The 17,399-nt window shown below is 50.9% G+C and overlaps 1 protein-coding gene and 1 non-coding gene across 19 annotated transcripts in view; both read left to right on the top strand.

The window, feature by feature from the left end:
* Window positions 1-17,399, top strand: part of robo2 (roundabout, axon guidance receptor, homolog 2 (Drosophila)) — a 1,648,725-nt gene that overhangs the window by 1,624,511 nt on the left and 6,815 nt on the right. For all 18 annotated transcript variants that reach the window (XM_038801330.1, XM_038801331.1, XM_038801324.1 and 15 more), the window contains 2 exons: window positions 7,169-7,345; window positions 16,372-16,584. In XM_038801330.1, the coding sequence (XP_038657258.1) occupies window positions 7,169-7,345; window positions 16,372-16,584 (390 nt within the window). The remainder of the gene's footprint in view (window positions 1-7,168; window positions 7,346-16,371; window positions 16,585-17,399) is intronic.
* On the top strand, window positions 4,268-4,431 carry LOC119969782. The gene has a single exon (XR_005461462.1). It is a non-coding gene; the product is annotated as a U1 spliceosomal RNA (small nuclear RNA).

The following is a 17,399-nucleotide window of genomic DNA, read 5'->3' as shown; positions in this document are numbered from 1 at the left end:
CATGGCTTGGGATGCTTGCAGCTTTGATTATCCCGATCTCATCTTGCGCTCTAGTGAACTCAGATCAACTCTGGTGCCTGTTCTCTAAAGAATAGTTGCATGGTCCTTTTGCTCCTCGCTTCTGTGTAGTTCTTGTATTGTGTCACGTCGACGTCTGTCGGCGGTGCTGCCCAGGCCGCTGTGCCTACTTTGGGTCTTTGCTTCTCTAGCTCTCTCACTGCAGCTTTCTCTCTCTGGGCTTGCTCTCTCTGGGCTCTCTCTGGGCTTGCTCTCTCTGGGCTTGCTCTCTCTGCAGCTTTCTCTCTCTGGGCTTGCTCTCTCTGGGCTCTCTCTGGGCTTGCTCTCTCTGGGCTTGCTCTCTCTGGGCTTGCTCTCTCTGGGCTTGCTCTCTCTCTGCAGCTTTCTCTCTCTGGGCTTGCTCTCTCTGGGCTTTCTCTCTCTGGGCTTTCTCTCTCTGGGCTTGCTCTCTCTGCAGCTTTCTCTCTCTGGGCTTGCTCTCTCTGGGCTTGCTCTCTCTGGGCTTGCTCTCTCTGGGCTTGCTCTCTCTGGGCTTGCTCTCTCTGCAGCTTTCTCTCTCTGGGCTTGCTCTCTCTGGGCTTGCTCTCTCTGGGCTTGCTCTCTCTGGGCTTGCTCTCTCTGGGCTCTCTCTGGGCTTGCTCTCTCTGGGCTTGCTCTCTCTGGGCTTGCTCTCTCTGCAGCTTTCTCTCTCTGGGCTTGCTCTCTCTGGGCTTGCTCTCTCTGCAGCTTGCTCTCTCTGGGCTTGCTCTCTCTGGGCTCTCTCTGGGCTTGCTCTCTCTGGGCTTGCTCTCTCTGGGCTCTCTCTGGGCTTGCTCTCTCTGGGCTTGCTCTCTCTGGGCTCTCTCTGGGCTCGCTCTCTCTGGGCTCGCTCTCTCTGGGCTCTCTCTGGGCTTGCTCTCTCTGGGCTCTCTCTGGGCTTTCTCTCTCTGGGCTTGCTCTCTCTGGGCTCTCTCTGGGCTTGCTCTCTCTGGGCTTTCTCTCTCTGGGCTTGCTCTCTCTGGGCTCTCTCTGGGCTTGCTCTCTCTGGGCTTGCTCTCTCTGCAGCTTTCTCTCTCTGGGCTTTCTCTCTCTGGGCTTGCTCTCTCTGGGCTCTCTCTGGGCTTGCTCTCTCTGGGCTTGCTCTCTCTGGGCTTGCTCTCTCTGGGCTTGCTCTCTCTGCAGCTTTCTCTCTCTGGGCTTGCTCTCTCTGCAGCTTTCTCTCTCTGGGCTTGCTCTCTCTGGGCTCGCTCTCTCTGCAGCTTTCTCTCTCTGGGCTTGCTCTCTCTGGGCTCGCTCTCTCTGGGCTCGCTCTCTCTGGGCTCTCTCTGGGCTTGCTCTCTCTGGGCTTGCTCTCTCTGGGCTTGCTGAGACTTACTCTGGCTCCCGCTCTTTGGGCGAACATCCAGGGGATATTGGACCTCGAGGAGCATCGTGGACACTCTCTGCACTCAACACGCGTAGGCTTTCCACCAGAGCCCACCTCAGAGCACTTAGGAGTAGGAGCCTTAGTGGATTTCATTCCCCTGTCCATTCCCACTCCTCCTCCTCCTCCTCCCTAAGGTGTTAAAACTTGCTGCTGAACCTCCTCACTACCCTCCCCTCCACCCCACTCCAATTTGATACGAGTCAATTCAGCACAAAGCCATGAAAAAGCGCACAGCGAATGCAGATAGGAAGATAGAGAAATACAGCACAGAACAGGCCCTTCGGCCCACGATGTTGTGCCGAACTTTTGTCCCAGGTTAATCATAGAATTTTGGGCACTAAGGGCAATTTTTCATGGCCAATCCACCCAACCTGCACATCTTTGGACTGTGGGAGGAAACCGGAGCACCCGGAGGAAACCCACGCACACACGGGGAGGATGTGCAGACTCCGCACAGACAGTGACCCAAGTCGAAATCGAACTTGGGACCCTGGAGCTGTGAAGCAATTGTGCTATCCTCAATGCTACCGTGCTGCCCTTAAGAAGAAGTTAATCTACACTCTATTATTCTACCCTAATCCATGTACCTATCCAATAGCCGCTTGAAGGTCCCTAACTTTTCCGACTCAACTACTTCCACAGGCAGTGCATTCCATGCCCCCACTACTCTCTGGGTAAAGAACCTACCTCTGACATCCCCTCTATATCTTCCACCATTTATCTTAAATTTATGTCCCCTTGTAATGGTGTGTTCCACCCGGGGAAAAAGTCTCTGACTGTCTACTCTATCTATTCCCCTGATCATCTTATAAACCTCTATCAAGTCGCCCCTCATCCTTCTCCGTTCTAATGAGAAAAGGCCTAGCACCCTCAACCTTTCCTCATATGACCTACTCTCCATTCCAGGCAACATCCTGGTAAATCTCCTTTGCACCTTTTCCAAAGCTTCCACATCCTTCCAAAAAGAGGCGACCAGAACTGCACGCAGTACTCCAAGTGTGGCCTTACCAAGGTTTTGTACAGCTGCATCATCACCTCATGGCTCTTAAATTCAATCCCTCTGCTAATGAACGCTAGCACACCATAGGCCTTCTTCACAGCTCTATCCACTTGAGTGGCAACTTTCAAAGATCTATGAACATAGACCCCAAGATCTCTCTGCTCCTCCACATTGCCAAGAACCCTACCGTTAACCCTGTATTCCGCATTCATATTTGTCCTTCATCAAATGAGATCACTCATTATTGCCTGGCATTCTCGCATCGTGGTAGATTACAGTTTTTTATTTTTTTCCCCAAGCACCACAAATAACTTTCATTTTTACAGCATCTGTAATATTGCAGAAGATCTCGCGGCTCTTCACCGGAGGGTTATCAGACAGAAAATTGGCATCGAACCACAGGGGGCGATATTAGAGCCGCCGAGAAAATGTTTCTCGGCGAGGAGAATGGCAAGAGGCAGAGAGCGCATTCCAGAGCTCCAGGGCCCAGCCTGCTGGAAGCACGGCTGCCCAAAGGTGGAGCAAAGCGAGTGGGCGATGTGATTGAGACCAAGAATTGAGGAAGCCCCAGAGTTCTCAGAGGGTCGGAGGGCTGCCTGGTCTCTCCCCAGTGATGTTTTGAAAAGCTTGGAGATGACCCCTCTTTGCCCTCCACCCCACCCTTCCCCCCTTCTCTAAGTGTGTAATCCCACACTTAACCCCCCACCCACAAGCCACTTGCCTCAGCTTGGCAACTCGGCACAGCAGTGTGGTTGACGCCAACTGCAGGGTAGCATTCCAATATGACCGAGATTCCATGGTTTGGTAATATCTGCATAGTTCCTTGCTCATCTATGGCCATAGATTCATAGAATTCTACAGAATGGAAGGAGGCTAGTCGGTCTGTCGTACCTGTGCTGGCTCTTTGGTAGAGCTATCAAATTAGTCCCACTCCTTCCCTTCACTTTCTCCATAGCTCTGAAAATCTTTCCATTGTCAGAATGTGTGACCTGTCCCTCCCTCACAGCACTGTTTACCTTCACCACCTGCGTTGCAGTAGCTGCCCTCACTTTCTCAAGGGCTGTTGGGACTGGGTATTAAATGCTGGCTTAGCCAACGGTGCTCACCTCCCAGCAATGAATATTAAAAATTCAATTTCCTCTGAACATGGTCCCATCATACTTTCAGGCCGGGTATTCCAGATCATCCCAAGCAAATGGCTTCCTGAATGGGATAACGCACATCGTCCACTGTGGAAACCAAATTTACCTCCCCTCACCTCCTCCCCACTGCAGTCTGTTGGGGTCTTGGAAAGTTTGGACATGTAGCGGATCCTTTTTCCAGAAAGCAAAGAGTGGGAGTGACCCGATAGAGACCTTTAGAATGATGAAAGGATTTGGTAGGGTTAATGTAAAGAAGGTGTTGCCAATGGTGAGGGAGCCCAGAACTAGAAGTCGTGAATAATAATGTGTAATCAGCAGAAATTGATCCATCCATTGCGGATGACCTGCCATTGTACAACCCTTCCTTTCCCTTAAAAGGTTGCAGAGACTTCCCCCCCAATAGTCCAAGTGGCTCTTCATAGACCAATCGAAACTCGCGTCCGACTGAACAAACTTTAGCAAAAATCTGGCGATGGGGAGGAATGTTTCCCCTTGATTAGTTGAACAACTTCAGATCAGGATGAGGCTAATTCAATGGGATCAATTAAAGGGTGAAAAGCAAACATCAGAAACAAATGAAGTACACTTTGGGAAATTTAAGGCGATACTTTTGGAAGGAACAGAGGAGCAGAGGGACCTTGCGGCGCATGTCCAAAGATCCCTGAAGACAGCAGTAGATAAGGTGGTTAACAAGTCAAATGGATACTTACCTGGCAGGGGTGAAACCATGATCAAGAAGGTGGTTCGCCCAGGACGAAGCCAGCCCGCTGCACTTCGGGTGTGCTGACGCCTGCGATGTCCCCAAATGCGGGATACTCGACTGCAACATTTGTTGTAGTGGGGGGCTGCGTTCGCGCTCTCCCCTAAAGAAAAAACAAGTCAAATGGGATACTTACCTTTATTAGCTGATGATAGAGGGAGGTGTACAAAACACTCATTAGGCTACAGCTGGAATACTGTGTTCAGTTCTGGTTGCCACACTATAAGAAGGCAGTGATTGTACTAGAGAGGGTGCAGAGGAGATTCACCAGGATGTTGCCTGGGCTGGAGTGTTTCAGTTCTGAAATGAGGCTGGGTTGTTCTCCTTCGAGCAGTGAAGGCTGAAAGAGGACCTGATTTGAGGTGCACAAAATGATGAGGGGCACAGATAGGGTAGATAGGAGGAAGCTTTCCCCCTTATCAGAGGGGTCAATAACCAGGAGGCACAGATTTAAGGCGGGGAGGGTGCGGGTTTGAAGAAAAACCTTTTCACCCAGCGGGTGGTGGGAATATGGGACTCACTGCCTGAAAGTGGGAGCAGGGGCGGGAATCCTCGCAACATTAAAGAAGCGTTTAGATGACCACAGCATACAAGGCTACGGACCAAGTGCTAGAGAATGGGATAAGAATAGATTGCTACTGGATGGCTGGCACAGACAGGATGGGCCGAAGGGCCTCTTTCTGTGCTGTAAAACTTTGACTCTAATGCTACTGGCTCAGTTCAACTGGGGGCAGTAAACCCATTCTTTCAAATGTTCCCGTTGGAATCAGCTGGATTTGTGGCTCAGTGGAATGGAAATGGCATTGCAGATTCAAGCAGCATTTTGGCCATTGATTCACTTGTGACTGGTATAATTACAATGTGCTTCGGGAGTCATTTTCACGCTTGCTAGCTTGTGTGGAGATCTGCTTCAAGCATCATGTCCATTTGGGTGCACGTTTGGTGTTTTCATTATCTCTGTATTAACGACCCTGGACATTATATGTTCTCCAGCTTGCTTTGCTAGTCTCTTCACACTAGTCTTCAGTGACCCCGCTGACCTCTCTCTCTTCACTTTCTTTCTTCACTGAGCTGACTTCCAGAATGTATCTGATTCCCACTGGCAAGCGGAGTCTTCAGCAAACAATTTGCTACAACTCTTATTGTACCAGATGGGACTCAGTCCAAAAACATTGCCACATAACACTCTGATTTACAATGCACTGAGTGTATTAACTCCTGCTTTACATGTAGCCCGATAATTACCCTCACATGGAGACTGTAAATTCTGTTCATAATTGAAAACAGGAAATCTGTGTAATGTTCTGATTGACATCATTGAAACTCTTTGACTTGGATGTAGTGGAACCAAAGAGAATTGTCTCCATTGGCATGGGCAGGGGGTGAATTTGAAAGCCAAGGACTCATTTAGAATGTCAAAACTCCTATTTTAGATTGCGGGAATCATTTATTGTTTCTGAGTGTCACAGTTTTGGGCTCTTTGAAAAGTATTATTTGTGGGTGGGATGAGCTGTCTTCTTGAACCGCTGCAGTCCATGTGGTGTAGGTACACCCACAGTGCTGTTAGGAGGGATTTCCGGGAGTTTGACCCAGCGGCAGCGAAGGAACAGCCGATATATTTCCAAGTCAAGGTTGAGTGTGGCTTGGAGGGGAACCTCCTTGTTGGGGGGGGGGGGGGGGGGGGGGGGGGGGTTCCCAAGCCCAAGTGTCTGCTGCTCTTGTCCTTCTAGATGGTAGTGGTCATGGGTTTGGAAGGTGCTGTCTAAGTTGGTGTTACTGCAGAGCAACTTGTAGATGGCACACATGGCTGCCACTGTGCACCGGTGGTGGAGGGTTTGAATGTTTGTGGAAGGGGGAGCAATCAAGTGAGCTGCTTTGCCCTGGATGGTGTCGAGCTTCTTGAGTGTTGTTGGAGCTGCGCTCATCCAGGCAAGTGGAGAGTATTCCATTAAACTCCTGAGTTGTGCTTTATAGGTGGGTATGAATCCAACCCAGCGGAGAGTTCCCCTCCTCTGATTCCCAGACGCCACGCTTGGTCAAATGCTGCCCTCATGTCACAGGCAGTTACTCTCGCCTCACCTCTGGAGTTCAGCTCTTTTGTCCATGCGTGTGGACCAAGACTGTAATGAGGTCCGGAGCTGAGTGACCTTGGCGGAACCTGTTAAATTGTTACAGGGCTTTTCAATGAATTTCCACCAAAGGCAGAAACTGATGTCATGTTTGGAGTGACAGGCCGATTCCCTCGCCCTTTTACACTTTGCCCCAATTTAAACAGAACCATGGGAAACTGGTTATATCGGGATGCTGGGAGTCTGTGTGTGTGTAGATCCTTTTGGGTCCGCTGCTGAAAGCAGGACCTTAGAGACAACTTTCTGAACCACGGCAAGATGCCATGGCTTGGCATCCCATTTTAAGACAAGGAGGCAGCCAGAATGGGGATTGAACCCTGAGCCGATATCATTAATCTGATCCACACGCGAACTGTCTCGTCCCCAGCCCGCCTGCAATATTGAGACCAATTCATCAGGAAGTCACGAGACTGGTAGCACATGGAGAGAGTCCATGTGAGTCCAGCGTGTATGTAAGAGTTGTCCGTTACTTCCTCTTAACCTGCTCTTCACAAAGTTGACCAATCCCATGTTCCCAATTCCTCACCCCTGGTACAATCCCAGTGAATCTCCTCCAAACTCTCACACAAGATCAGGGTGTCCTTTGGTGTGGTGTGGTGCTCAGAACTGGACACACGTCAGCTGGAGCCCAGGAATGCTCGATAAAGGTCCAGATCGATGGTGAAACTAGTCTTTAACCTTTCTATCTCCCCTTGGGATGTCTTGTGCCAACAGGTAAAGGATATTCCTCCTCGCAGAGACTCCAACCCAGCAGTCCATTCTCCAGTAACGGCAGCGTGAGCGCAGCTCACAACCAGTGCCAGAGATCCAGACCTCCAAAAAAACACAAGACAGCCGGGGGGAGACTGGAGCAGCCCCCAGCGCCACACCGCAGGGAGGCAGCGGCAGACGGTAAGTTCTGGGTCCATAAGCAATTAACCGGGGGTGAACTGAAATGGTTTGAGTCCTGAAGGATACAGAGGAGACGGAAATGAGAGAAACACAGATCTGACAGGCTGGTGGGCTGCAGAGGTTACACAGATGGGTACGACCTAGGTCCTCAAGGGTTTTAATCCTAACGATGAACAGATTAAATCATTCAATTTTCATTTCCCGTGAGAACCCTACTGTCCAATCAAAGAACAAACCTAAACCCCATCTGAGAGGGACAGAACGTTATCACAATGGTCAGAATGGTTGCTTCACAGCTCCAGGGTCCCAGGTTCAATTCCCAACTTGGGTCACTGTCTGTGCAGAGTCTGCACGTTCTCCCCGTGTGTGCGTGGGTTTCCTCCGGGTGCTCCGGTTTCCTCCCACAGTCCAAAGATGTGCAGGTTAGGTGGATTGGCCATGCTAAATTGCCCTTAATGTCCAAAAAGGGGGGGTTAGGTGGGGTTACTGGGTTAGGGGAAGGGTGCATGTGTGGGGCTTAAGTGGAGTGCTCGTTCCAAGGGACGGTGCGGACTCGATGGGCCAAATGGCCTCCTTCTACACTGTAAATTCTGTAACACTATGAAAGGGAGATTCTCCAGCAATGCAGCATTGATCCACTGACAGAGTGGTGCTTAATCAGTACAGACCTATGACAGTGCGGGGCTCCCACAGGACTGACTCTCTGACAGTGCGGCGCTCCCTCAGTACTGACCCTCTGAAAGTGCAGCACTCCCTCAGTACTGACCCTCTGACAGTGCGGCACTCCCTCAGTACTGACCCTCTGAAAGTGCAGCACTCCCTCGGCACTGACCCTCTGATAGTGCAGCCCTCCCTCAGTACTGACCCTCTGACAGTGCAGCACTCCCTCAGTACTGACCCTCTGACAGTGCAGCACTCCCTCAGTACTGATCCTCTGGCAGTGAAGAACTCCCTCAGTACTGACCCTCTGTCAGTGCAGCACTCCCTCAGTACTGACACTCTGGCAGTGCAGCACTCCCTCGGTACTGACCCTCTGACAATGCAGCACTCCTTCAGTACTGACCCTCTGGCAGTGCAGCACTCCCTCAGTACTGACCTTCTGACAGTGCGGCACTCCCTCAGTACTGACCCTCTGACAGTGCAGAACTCCCCCAGTACTGACACTTTGACAGTGCAGCACTTCCTCAGTACTGACCCTCTGACAGTGCGGCACTCCCTCAGTACTGACCCTCTGACAGTGCAGCACTCCCTCAGTACTGACACTCTGGCAGTGCAGCACTCCCTCAGTACTGACCCTCTGACAGTGCGGCACTCCCTCAGTACTGACCCTCTGACAGTGCAGCACTCCCTCAGTACTGGCCCTCTGACAGTGCAGCACTCCCTCAGTACTGACCCTCAGACAGTGCAGCACTCCCTCAGTACTGACCCTCTGACAGTGCAGCACTCCCTCAGTACTGACCCTCTGACAGTGCAGCACTCCCTCAGTACTGACCCTCTGTCAGTGCAGCACTCCCTCAGTACTGACACTCTGGCAGTGCAGCACTCCCTCAGTACTGACCCTCTGTCAGTGCAGCACTCTCTCAGTACTGACCCTCTGACAGTGCAGCACTCCGTCAGTACTGACCCTCTGACAGTGCAGCGCTCCCTCAGTCCTGACCTTCTGACAGTGCAGCGCTCCCTCAGTAATGACACTCTGACTGTGCAGCACTCACTCAGTACTGACCCTCTGACAGTGCGGCACTCCCTCAGTACTGACCCTCTGATAGTGCAGCACTCCCTCAGTACTGACCCTCTGACAGTGCAGCACTCCCTCAGTACTGACCATCTGACAGTGCAGCACTCCCTCAGTACTGACCCTCTGACAGTGCGGCACTCCCTCAGGACTGACCCTCTGACAGTGCAGCACTCCCTCAGTGCTGACCCTCTGACAGTGCAGCGTTCCCTCAGTACTGACCCTCTGACAGTGCGGCGCTCCCTCAGTACTGACCCTCTGACAGTGCATCAGTGCTGCTGCATGAGCCAAGCGGATGATAATAGAGTACAATCTACAACTTGTGTAACATCTGTCAGTGTATAACACTGGGGTCCAGTACTGATGATAATAGGTCTGTCACTGTATAAAATTAGGATACAGTACTGGTGGAGATGGGTCTGTCACTGCATAACACTGAGGTATAGCACTGGTGGGGGTGGGTCTGTCACTGTATAACACTGGGGTACAGTACTGGTGGGGACGGGTGTGTCACTGTATAACACTGGGGTACAGTACTGATGGGGATGTGACTGTCACTGTATAACACTGGGGTACAGTACTGGTGGGAACGGGTGTGTCACTGTGTAACACTGGGGTACAGTACTGGTGGGAGTGGGTCTGTCCCTGAATAACACTGGGTTACAGGACTGGTGGGGAAGGGTCTGTCACTATAACACTGGGGTACAGTACTGGTGGGGATGGGTCTGTCACTGTATAACACTGGGGTACAGTACTGGTGGGGACGGGTCTGTCACTGTATAACACTGGGGTACAGTACTGGTGGGGACGGGTCTGTCACTGTATACCACTGGGTTACAGGACTGGTGGGGAAGGGTCTGTCACTATAACACTGGGGTACAGTACTGGTGGGGATGGGTCTGTCACTGTATAACACTGGGGTACAGTACTGGTGGGGACGGGTCTGTCACTGTATAACACTGGGGTACGGTACTGGTGGGGACGGGTCTGTCACTGTCTAACACTGGGGTACATTACTGGTGGGGACGGGTCTGTCACTGTATCACACTGGGGTACAGCACTGGTTGGGAAGGGTCTGTCACTATAACACCGGGGTACAGTACTGGTGGGGATGGGTCTGTCACTGCATAACACTGGGGTTCAGTGCTGGTGGGGAAGGGTCTGTCACTGTATAACACTGGGGTACAGTACTGGTGGGTGGCGGGTCTGTCACTGTATAACACTGGGGTACAGTACTTGTGGGGACGGGTCTGTCACTGTATAACACTGGGTTACAGGACTGGTGGGGACGGGTCTGTCACTGTATAACACTGGGGTACAGTACTGGTGGGGACATGTCTGTCACTGTTTAACACTGGGGTACAGTACTGGTGGGGACATGTCTGTCACTGTTTAACACTGGGGTACAGTACTGGTGGGGATGGGTCTGTCACTGTATAACACTGGGGTACAGTACTGGTGGGGACGGGTCTGTCACTGTATAACACTGGGGTACAGTACTGGTAGGGACGGGTCTGTCACTGTATAACACTGGGGTACAGTACTGGTGGGGATGGGTCTGTCACTGTATAACACTGGGGTACAGTACTGGTGGGGACGGGTCTGTCACTGTATAACACTGGGGTACAGTACTGGTGGGGATGGTTCAGTCACTGTATAACACTGGGGTACAGTACTGGTGGGGATGTGTCTGTCACTGTATAACACTGGGGTACAGTACTGGTGGGGACAGGCCTGTCACTGTATCACACTGGGGTACAGTACTGGTGGGGATGGGTCTGTCACTGTATAACACTGGGGTACAGTACTGGTGGGGATGGGTCTGTCACTGTCTGACACTGGGGTACAGTACTGGTGGGGATGGGTCTGTCACTGTATAACACTGGGGTACAGTACTGGTGGGGACGGGTCTGTCACTGTATCACACTGGGGTACAGTACTGGTGGGGATGGTTCTGTCACTGTATAACACTGGGGTACAGTACTGGTAGGGACGGGTCTGTCGCTGTATAACACTGGGGTACAGTACTGGTGGGGACGGGTCTGTCGCTGTATAACACTGGGGTACAGTACTGGTGGGGATGGCTCTGTCACTGTATAACACTGGGGTACAGTACTGGTGGGGACGGGTCTGTCACTAACACTGGAGTACAGTACTGGTGGGGACGGGTCTGTCGCTGTATAACACTGGGGTACAGTACTGGTGGGGACGGGTCTGTCACTATAACACTGGATCAATGAAATTGGTTCTGATTAAAGTACTATCAGCATGTGTGGAAATGGAGAAAATCTTTGGTTCTTTCTGATGTCAGCATCAGCAACATTCTGTAATATGTCTTACGTTGTGACATCAACACACCACATTGGTAAAGAACACATTGTCTGGCGTGACCCCCCCCCCCCCCCCCCCCCCCTCCCCCACCCCTCGCCCCCTTTGATTATAGATCCAGCAATCATTCCAGGCCAGGATTTATCAGCTGGATTTAATGGCAGCATTGCCATATACACAGCAGCCAAGAGAGTGAGGAGCCATAATTGATCAAAACTATAAAAACAAACCAAGCTGAAAATGGGCAGCTGTCACAACGAATGTTTGTGCAAACATCTAGCGAGATCTTGCTCGAAATCTGGCTCCGTTCTCTTCATCTGCAAACGGCAACCAGCTGTCCCTCACAAGGCAATGTCTGTCATAATTTCAGCGGCTTTACTGAAGGTGACTCCCATCGTGAGCCTGGTTGCTCATGTCGTCTTGTACTCCTGTTTTCCCTCAGTGTGACGTTCATTGAGGGGAGCGATGCCAATACTGGGGAGAAGAAAGAGCTTGTGTTGTTTTGGTGCCTTGCTGCATTCTCAGTGCGTCCCAGAGAGCCCAGTTTTCATTCCAGGCAGCATTATGCTCTGCCAGGTCTGATAGGGCAAGCCAGCATTCCACAGGAGCTACAAACCTGAGGAGCCATAAACAAAATGCTGCACTTACTCATCAAGTCATGCAAGCAGCATCTGTGGAGAGAGAAACAGTTCACGTAACCACCAGCAAACACCTCCCGTACTCTGAAGGAATTGTCCCCTCTGCAATAGCTTGCTTAGGTCCACGCTCACCCCCTCCACTTCCTGTTGCGCTTTTCGAAGCAAGCATTGGGAGCAGCAACTTCAGCTCCTTCCCGTTCCACCATCCGGGGCCCCCAGCACACCCTCCAGCTGAAACCGATTGGGATGTTCCAGCCCCGCCTTCAGTCACAATGGTCCAGTCCTGCCGAAATTCAATGGACTTTGGCTGTGCTGCCACATCCTTGCGGTGGGTCTGCTCAAGACGAGACTAGAAAGCCCAGCTTGTTCTCTTGTTCAATTGAGTAAACGGTATTCACTGCGCACAATGCAGACTCATCGACATCGGGAAGAGAAAACACAGCCTGGGTGAGACCATCAAACATCTCAGTTCAGTCGACAGGCAAGACCGTACACTTTAGATTGCTAGTCATTTTAATTTACGCCGGGGCAGCACGGTGACACAGTGGTTACCACTGCGGCCTCACGGCACCGAGGAACCGGGTTCGATCCAGGTCACTATCCATATGTGGAGATGCCGGCGTTGGACTGAGGTGGGCACAGTAAGAAGTCTGACAACACCAGGTTAAAGTCCAACATGTTTGTTTCAAACACTAGCTTTTGGAGCGCTGCTCCTTCCTGAGGTGAGTGAGGAAGGAGCAGTGCCCCGAAAGCTCGTGTTTGAAACAAACATGTTGGACTTTAACCTGGTGTTGTGAGACTTCTTACTATCCATATGGAGTTTGCACAGTCCCCCCCGTGTTTGCGTGCGTTTTTCCCCCACAACCCAAAGATGTGCAGGGTAGGTGGATTGGCCACACTAAATTGCACCTTAATTGGAAAAAAGGAATTGGATAAATTTATTTTTTAAATAATTAATTTACCTCCCATTCTGATCTCTCTGTTCTTTGTCTCCATATCCATTTGAATAAAAAGTCAATAGAATCTCAACAGACCAACTTTTTCTTTCCATTGGGCATGTTATGGTATTCTTGACTCAACATTTAGGCGGCACTGTAGAGCAATACTTAGCACTGTTGCTTCACAACGCCAGGGTCCCAGGTTCAATCCCCAGCTTGGGTCACTGTCTGTGCGGAGTCTGCGCGTTCGCCCTGTGTCTGCGTGGGTTTCCTCCGGGTGCTCCGGTTTCCTCCCACAAGTCCTGAAAGACGTGCTTGTTAGGTGAATCGAGCGTTCTGAATTCTCCCTCCGTGTACCCGAACAGGTGCCGGAATGTGGCGACTAGGGGATTCTCACAGTAACTTCATCGCACTGTTAATGTAAGCCTACTTGGGACAAGATTATTATTATTATCCCAGGCAGCGCAATGGCACAGTGAGTAGCACTGCTGCCTCATGATGCCGAGGTCCCAGGTTCGAACCCGGCTCTGGGTCACTGTCAGTGTGGAGTTTGCACATTTTCCACGTGTCTGCATGGGTTTCGCCCCCACAACCCAAAGATGTGCAGGGTAGGTGCATTGGCCACATTAAATTGCCCCTCAATGGGAAAAAATGAATTGGGTACTCTAAATTTAGAAAAAAATATTAGTGGGTTGAAAACTGATGCTGGATAATTTCATTGTTATTGACCTCACATGCTGGGATAGGCATTCAGAGATGAAGCAGACTTGTCGGCAATGCACAGAACTTCCAACAGAAGCCAGGTAGAAGGGGCCAGATGTTCAACCTAGGTCAGAGCCCCTTTAGTTTGCCCTGCTGGTCAGATATTGAACTGCAGACTGAGCTATCCTGTTCAGCAAGGCAATTTTACTTGTTCAACAAGCTAGGAGCCCATGTCACATGACTTTAACACTCCACAACATTTTCAACAAGGGATGTTTTTAAAAAAATAATCTTTAATGTCACAAGTAGGCTTACATTAACACTACAATGAAGTTACTGTGAAAAGCCCCCAGTCGCCACATTCCGGCGTCTGTTCGGGTACACAGAGGGAGAATTCAGAATGTCCAAATTACTTGACAGCATGCCTTTCGCGACTTAGAACATAGAACAGTACAGCACAGAACAGGCCCTTCGGCCCTCGATGTTGTGCCGAGCAATGATCACCCTACTCAAACCCACGTATCCACCCTATACCTGTAACCCAACAACCCCCCCTTAACCTTACTTTTTAGGACACTACGGGCAATTTAGCATGGCCAATCCACCTAACCCGCACACCTTTGGACTGTGGGAGGAAACCGGAGCACCCGGAGGAAACCCCCGCACACACGGGGAGGACGTGCAGACTCCACACAGACAGTGACCCAAGCCGGGAATCGAACCTGGGACCCTGGAGCTGTGAAGCATTTATGCTAACCACCATGCTACCGTGCTTGTGGGAGGAAACCGGAGCACCCGAAGGAAACCCACGCAGACACATGTTTATCCAGTGTCTGGGAATTGGCATTGTATTCCAGGCTGATAACACCTCAGCCATTATGGGTTAAAAGGAACATCAGAGAGATCATTTTCTTCAGTAGATGTTCCGTCTCTGCTGGCCAGACTGGTTTTCAAATAGAGGCGATCTTCGTGTATCTCCCTTTGAAGTGAGGCTGTGCAGTCTGCAGGTTATCGTTAGTGATTCCTCAGAGATAATGAGGTGTGAATTCCCCATGGCTTTGTTCGATCAGAGGGGACAGACAGACACAGTTTCAGCCATTTCACAGGTCTTTGTTCCTCTAGAAATAGCGATGAGCATATCTCGAGTCATTTTATACAACTATACAGTGTGAGGTCTTAGTCCTTCACAAGGTGCCTTGCCTCGAGCAGCCCCATGTTAAATGAAGTGGCCACTTCCTCGCCCTTCAACCCCCACCCTCTCCATACTGCAGTGAAAATTCAGCCTAAACTTCACCCTGTAGGCTCGAGTGGGGTTTGAACTTACGGCACTCCCACTCAGCCAACTCTCATTCCCTAACTTCAGACCTCAAGCCAAGGATCTCAACTTCCAGTTGGAAGTTCCAATCGCAAACTTTAATGCCAAACAAATTGTGCGAACCTCCTCCAATTCCGGCCTCCTCTCGCATCCCTGGTTTTAATTGTTCCATTCTCGGTGGCCAATCCTTGAGCTCCCTAAGCACCAAACTCTGGGATTGCCTCCCTAAACCGCACTGCCTCGCTTCTTTAAGTCATTGCTCATCGGCCAAGCTTCTGGGCACCTGGCCTGAGGGCTCGTGCTTTGGTACCAAGTTTTGTTTGATGTTGCTCCTGTGACGCTTCCCTCTGTTAAAGGCAATATATAGGGGCAGCACGGTAGCATGGTGGTTAGCATAAATGCTTCACAGCTCCAGGGTCCCATGTTCGGTTCCCGGCTGGGTCACTGTCTGTGCGGAGTCTGCACGTCCTCCCCGTGTGTGCGTGGGTTTCCTCCGGGTGCTCCGGTTTCCTCCCACAGTCCAAAGATGTGCGGGTTAGGTGGATTGGCCATGCTAAATTGCCCGTAGTGTCCTAAAAAATAAGGTTAATGGGGGGGGGGTTGTTGGGTTACTGGTATAGGGTGGATACGTTGACTTGAGTAGGGTGATCATTGCTCGGCACAACATCGAGGGCCGAAGGGCCTGTTCTGTGCTGTACTGTTCTATTCTATATAAATGCAGCTTGTTGTTGCTGAAGGGAAAGCCTAAATTTGCATAGACACTACTGAAAGCCCGAACCTAAGGCACCAGAATTTATCGCTTCACTCCACATGTTACTCAAGTGAAAACGCAGCAAACACATTTTCTGAGTAAAGTTTATCCTCATATGTTCCAACTTTACTCCGATTGACGACTTTCCTGAGGTTTTCTTTTCATCACGCCCAATCTCAGGCTGCAGATGTCGCTGGTAAGGCCGGCATTTAACAGCCCCTCCACCTCTGCCCCAAGGGAAAGTGGTGGTGCGGCATTTTCTTGCACTGTTGCCCGGTGAAGGTGCCCCGATTGTGCTGTCAGTGATGGTGAAGGGGTTGGCGAATGGCCTGTGGCATTTTGTGGGGTGGTAGCAAAACGCAGATGGTGGGGGTTCCAGACTCGCAGATGTGTTAAGGCAGCTTGCGGGGCAGTGTAGCGAAAGGTTCTTCGTGCCTTTGAACAGTGTGACACCCCCATTTTGGAAGCACTTGATACCTCCCACTGGCTGCGGCAAGGGAGCAGGGGGGAAGACTTCCTACGCCCACCATTGGTTCCCGCTGCTGGATGAACAGGAAAGGGAGATCAGGTATCTCCACCTCATGTTTGACTAGCTTTGTTTTCTTTTTTCCACCCTGCAAAGACCTGCCTCCACCGCCAGACCCTCCACCATGTCAGGGTTCAAAGCTCCAAACTGGGCAAGCACCGAAAGGAACAGGCATACTGGGTTCGCTAGAGAGGCCACCACTTTCCTGCCTAGAAGAGAACATGGAACATCTGGCCAAGACATCTCTAGACCACGTGCAACATGAAGACTCATGGAACAAGCTCCAGCAAAAGCCAACACTTGGGTCAGGTAAGAGTGGGCAGGGTCAAGAGTTTATGAAAGAAACAGAGTTCAATCCCTATCTAAACAAGGGGCGGTCTTTATGTTGATTTCACAACCCGTGTTCTGAGTTCACACCTCCGAGCTTCAGCCAGTCTAGTTGGGATGGGGAAAACCATCACACAGCGAGTTGTTGAGATCTGGAATGCAATGCATGAGGATGTGGTGGGGGCAGGGTTCAGTCAAGATCCTGTATTCAAGAGACAATGTATTTGATGTCTGTAAATTAAAAATGTGCAGGGTTACTGGAAGGGGTCGGGGGAATGGCTCTCGGGTAAGCACTGTGGCACAGTGGTTAGCACTGTTGCATCACAGCACCAGGGTCCCGGGTTCGATTCCCCGTTGGGTCACTGTCTGTGCGCAGTCTGCACGTTCTCCCCGTGTCTGCGTGGGTTTCCTCCGGGTGCTCCGGTTTCCTCCCACCAGTCCTGAAAGACGTGCTTGTTAGGTGAATTGGACATTCTGAATTCTCCCTCTGTGAAATGAAAATCGCTTATTGTCACGAGTAGGCTTCAATGAAGTTACTGTGAAAAGCCCCTAGTCGCCACTTTCCGGCGCCTGTCCGGGGAGGCTGGTACGGGAACAGCATAGGTGCACCCAAACAGGCGCCGGAATGTGGCGACTAGGGGCTTTTCACAGTAACTTCATTGCATTGTTAATGTAAGCCTACTTGTGACAATAATAAAGACTATTATTATGATTATTATTATTGTTCATTCGGACTGCTGGAGCAGAAAGGATGGGCCGAATGGCCGCCTTCTCCACTGCAACTCAATTCTGTGATT

This window comes from Scyliorhinus canicula, chromosome 7 (genome assembly GCF_902713615.1).
Source record: "Scyliorhinus canicula chromosome 7, sScyCan1.1, whole genome shotgun sequence".
Taxonomy (NCBI): domain Eukaryota; kingdom Metazoa; phylum Chordata; class Chondrichthyes; order Carcharhiniformes; family Scyliorhinidae; genus Scyliorhinus; species Scyliorhinus canicula.
This window is presented reverse-complemented; position numbering and strand designations above follow the sequence as displayed.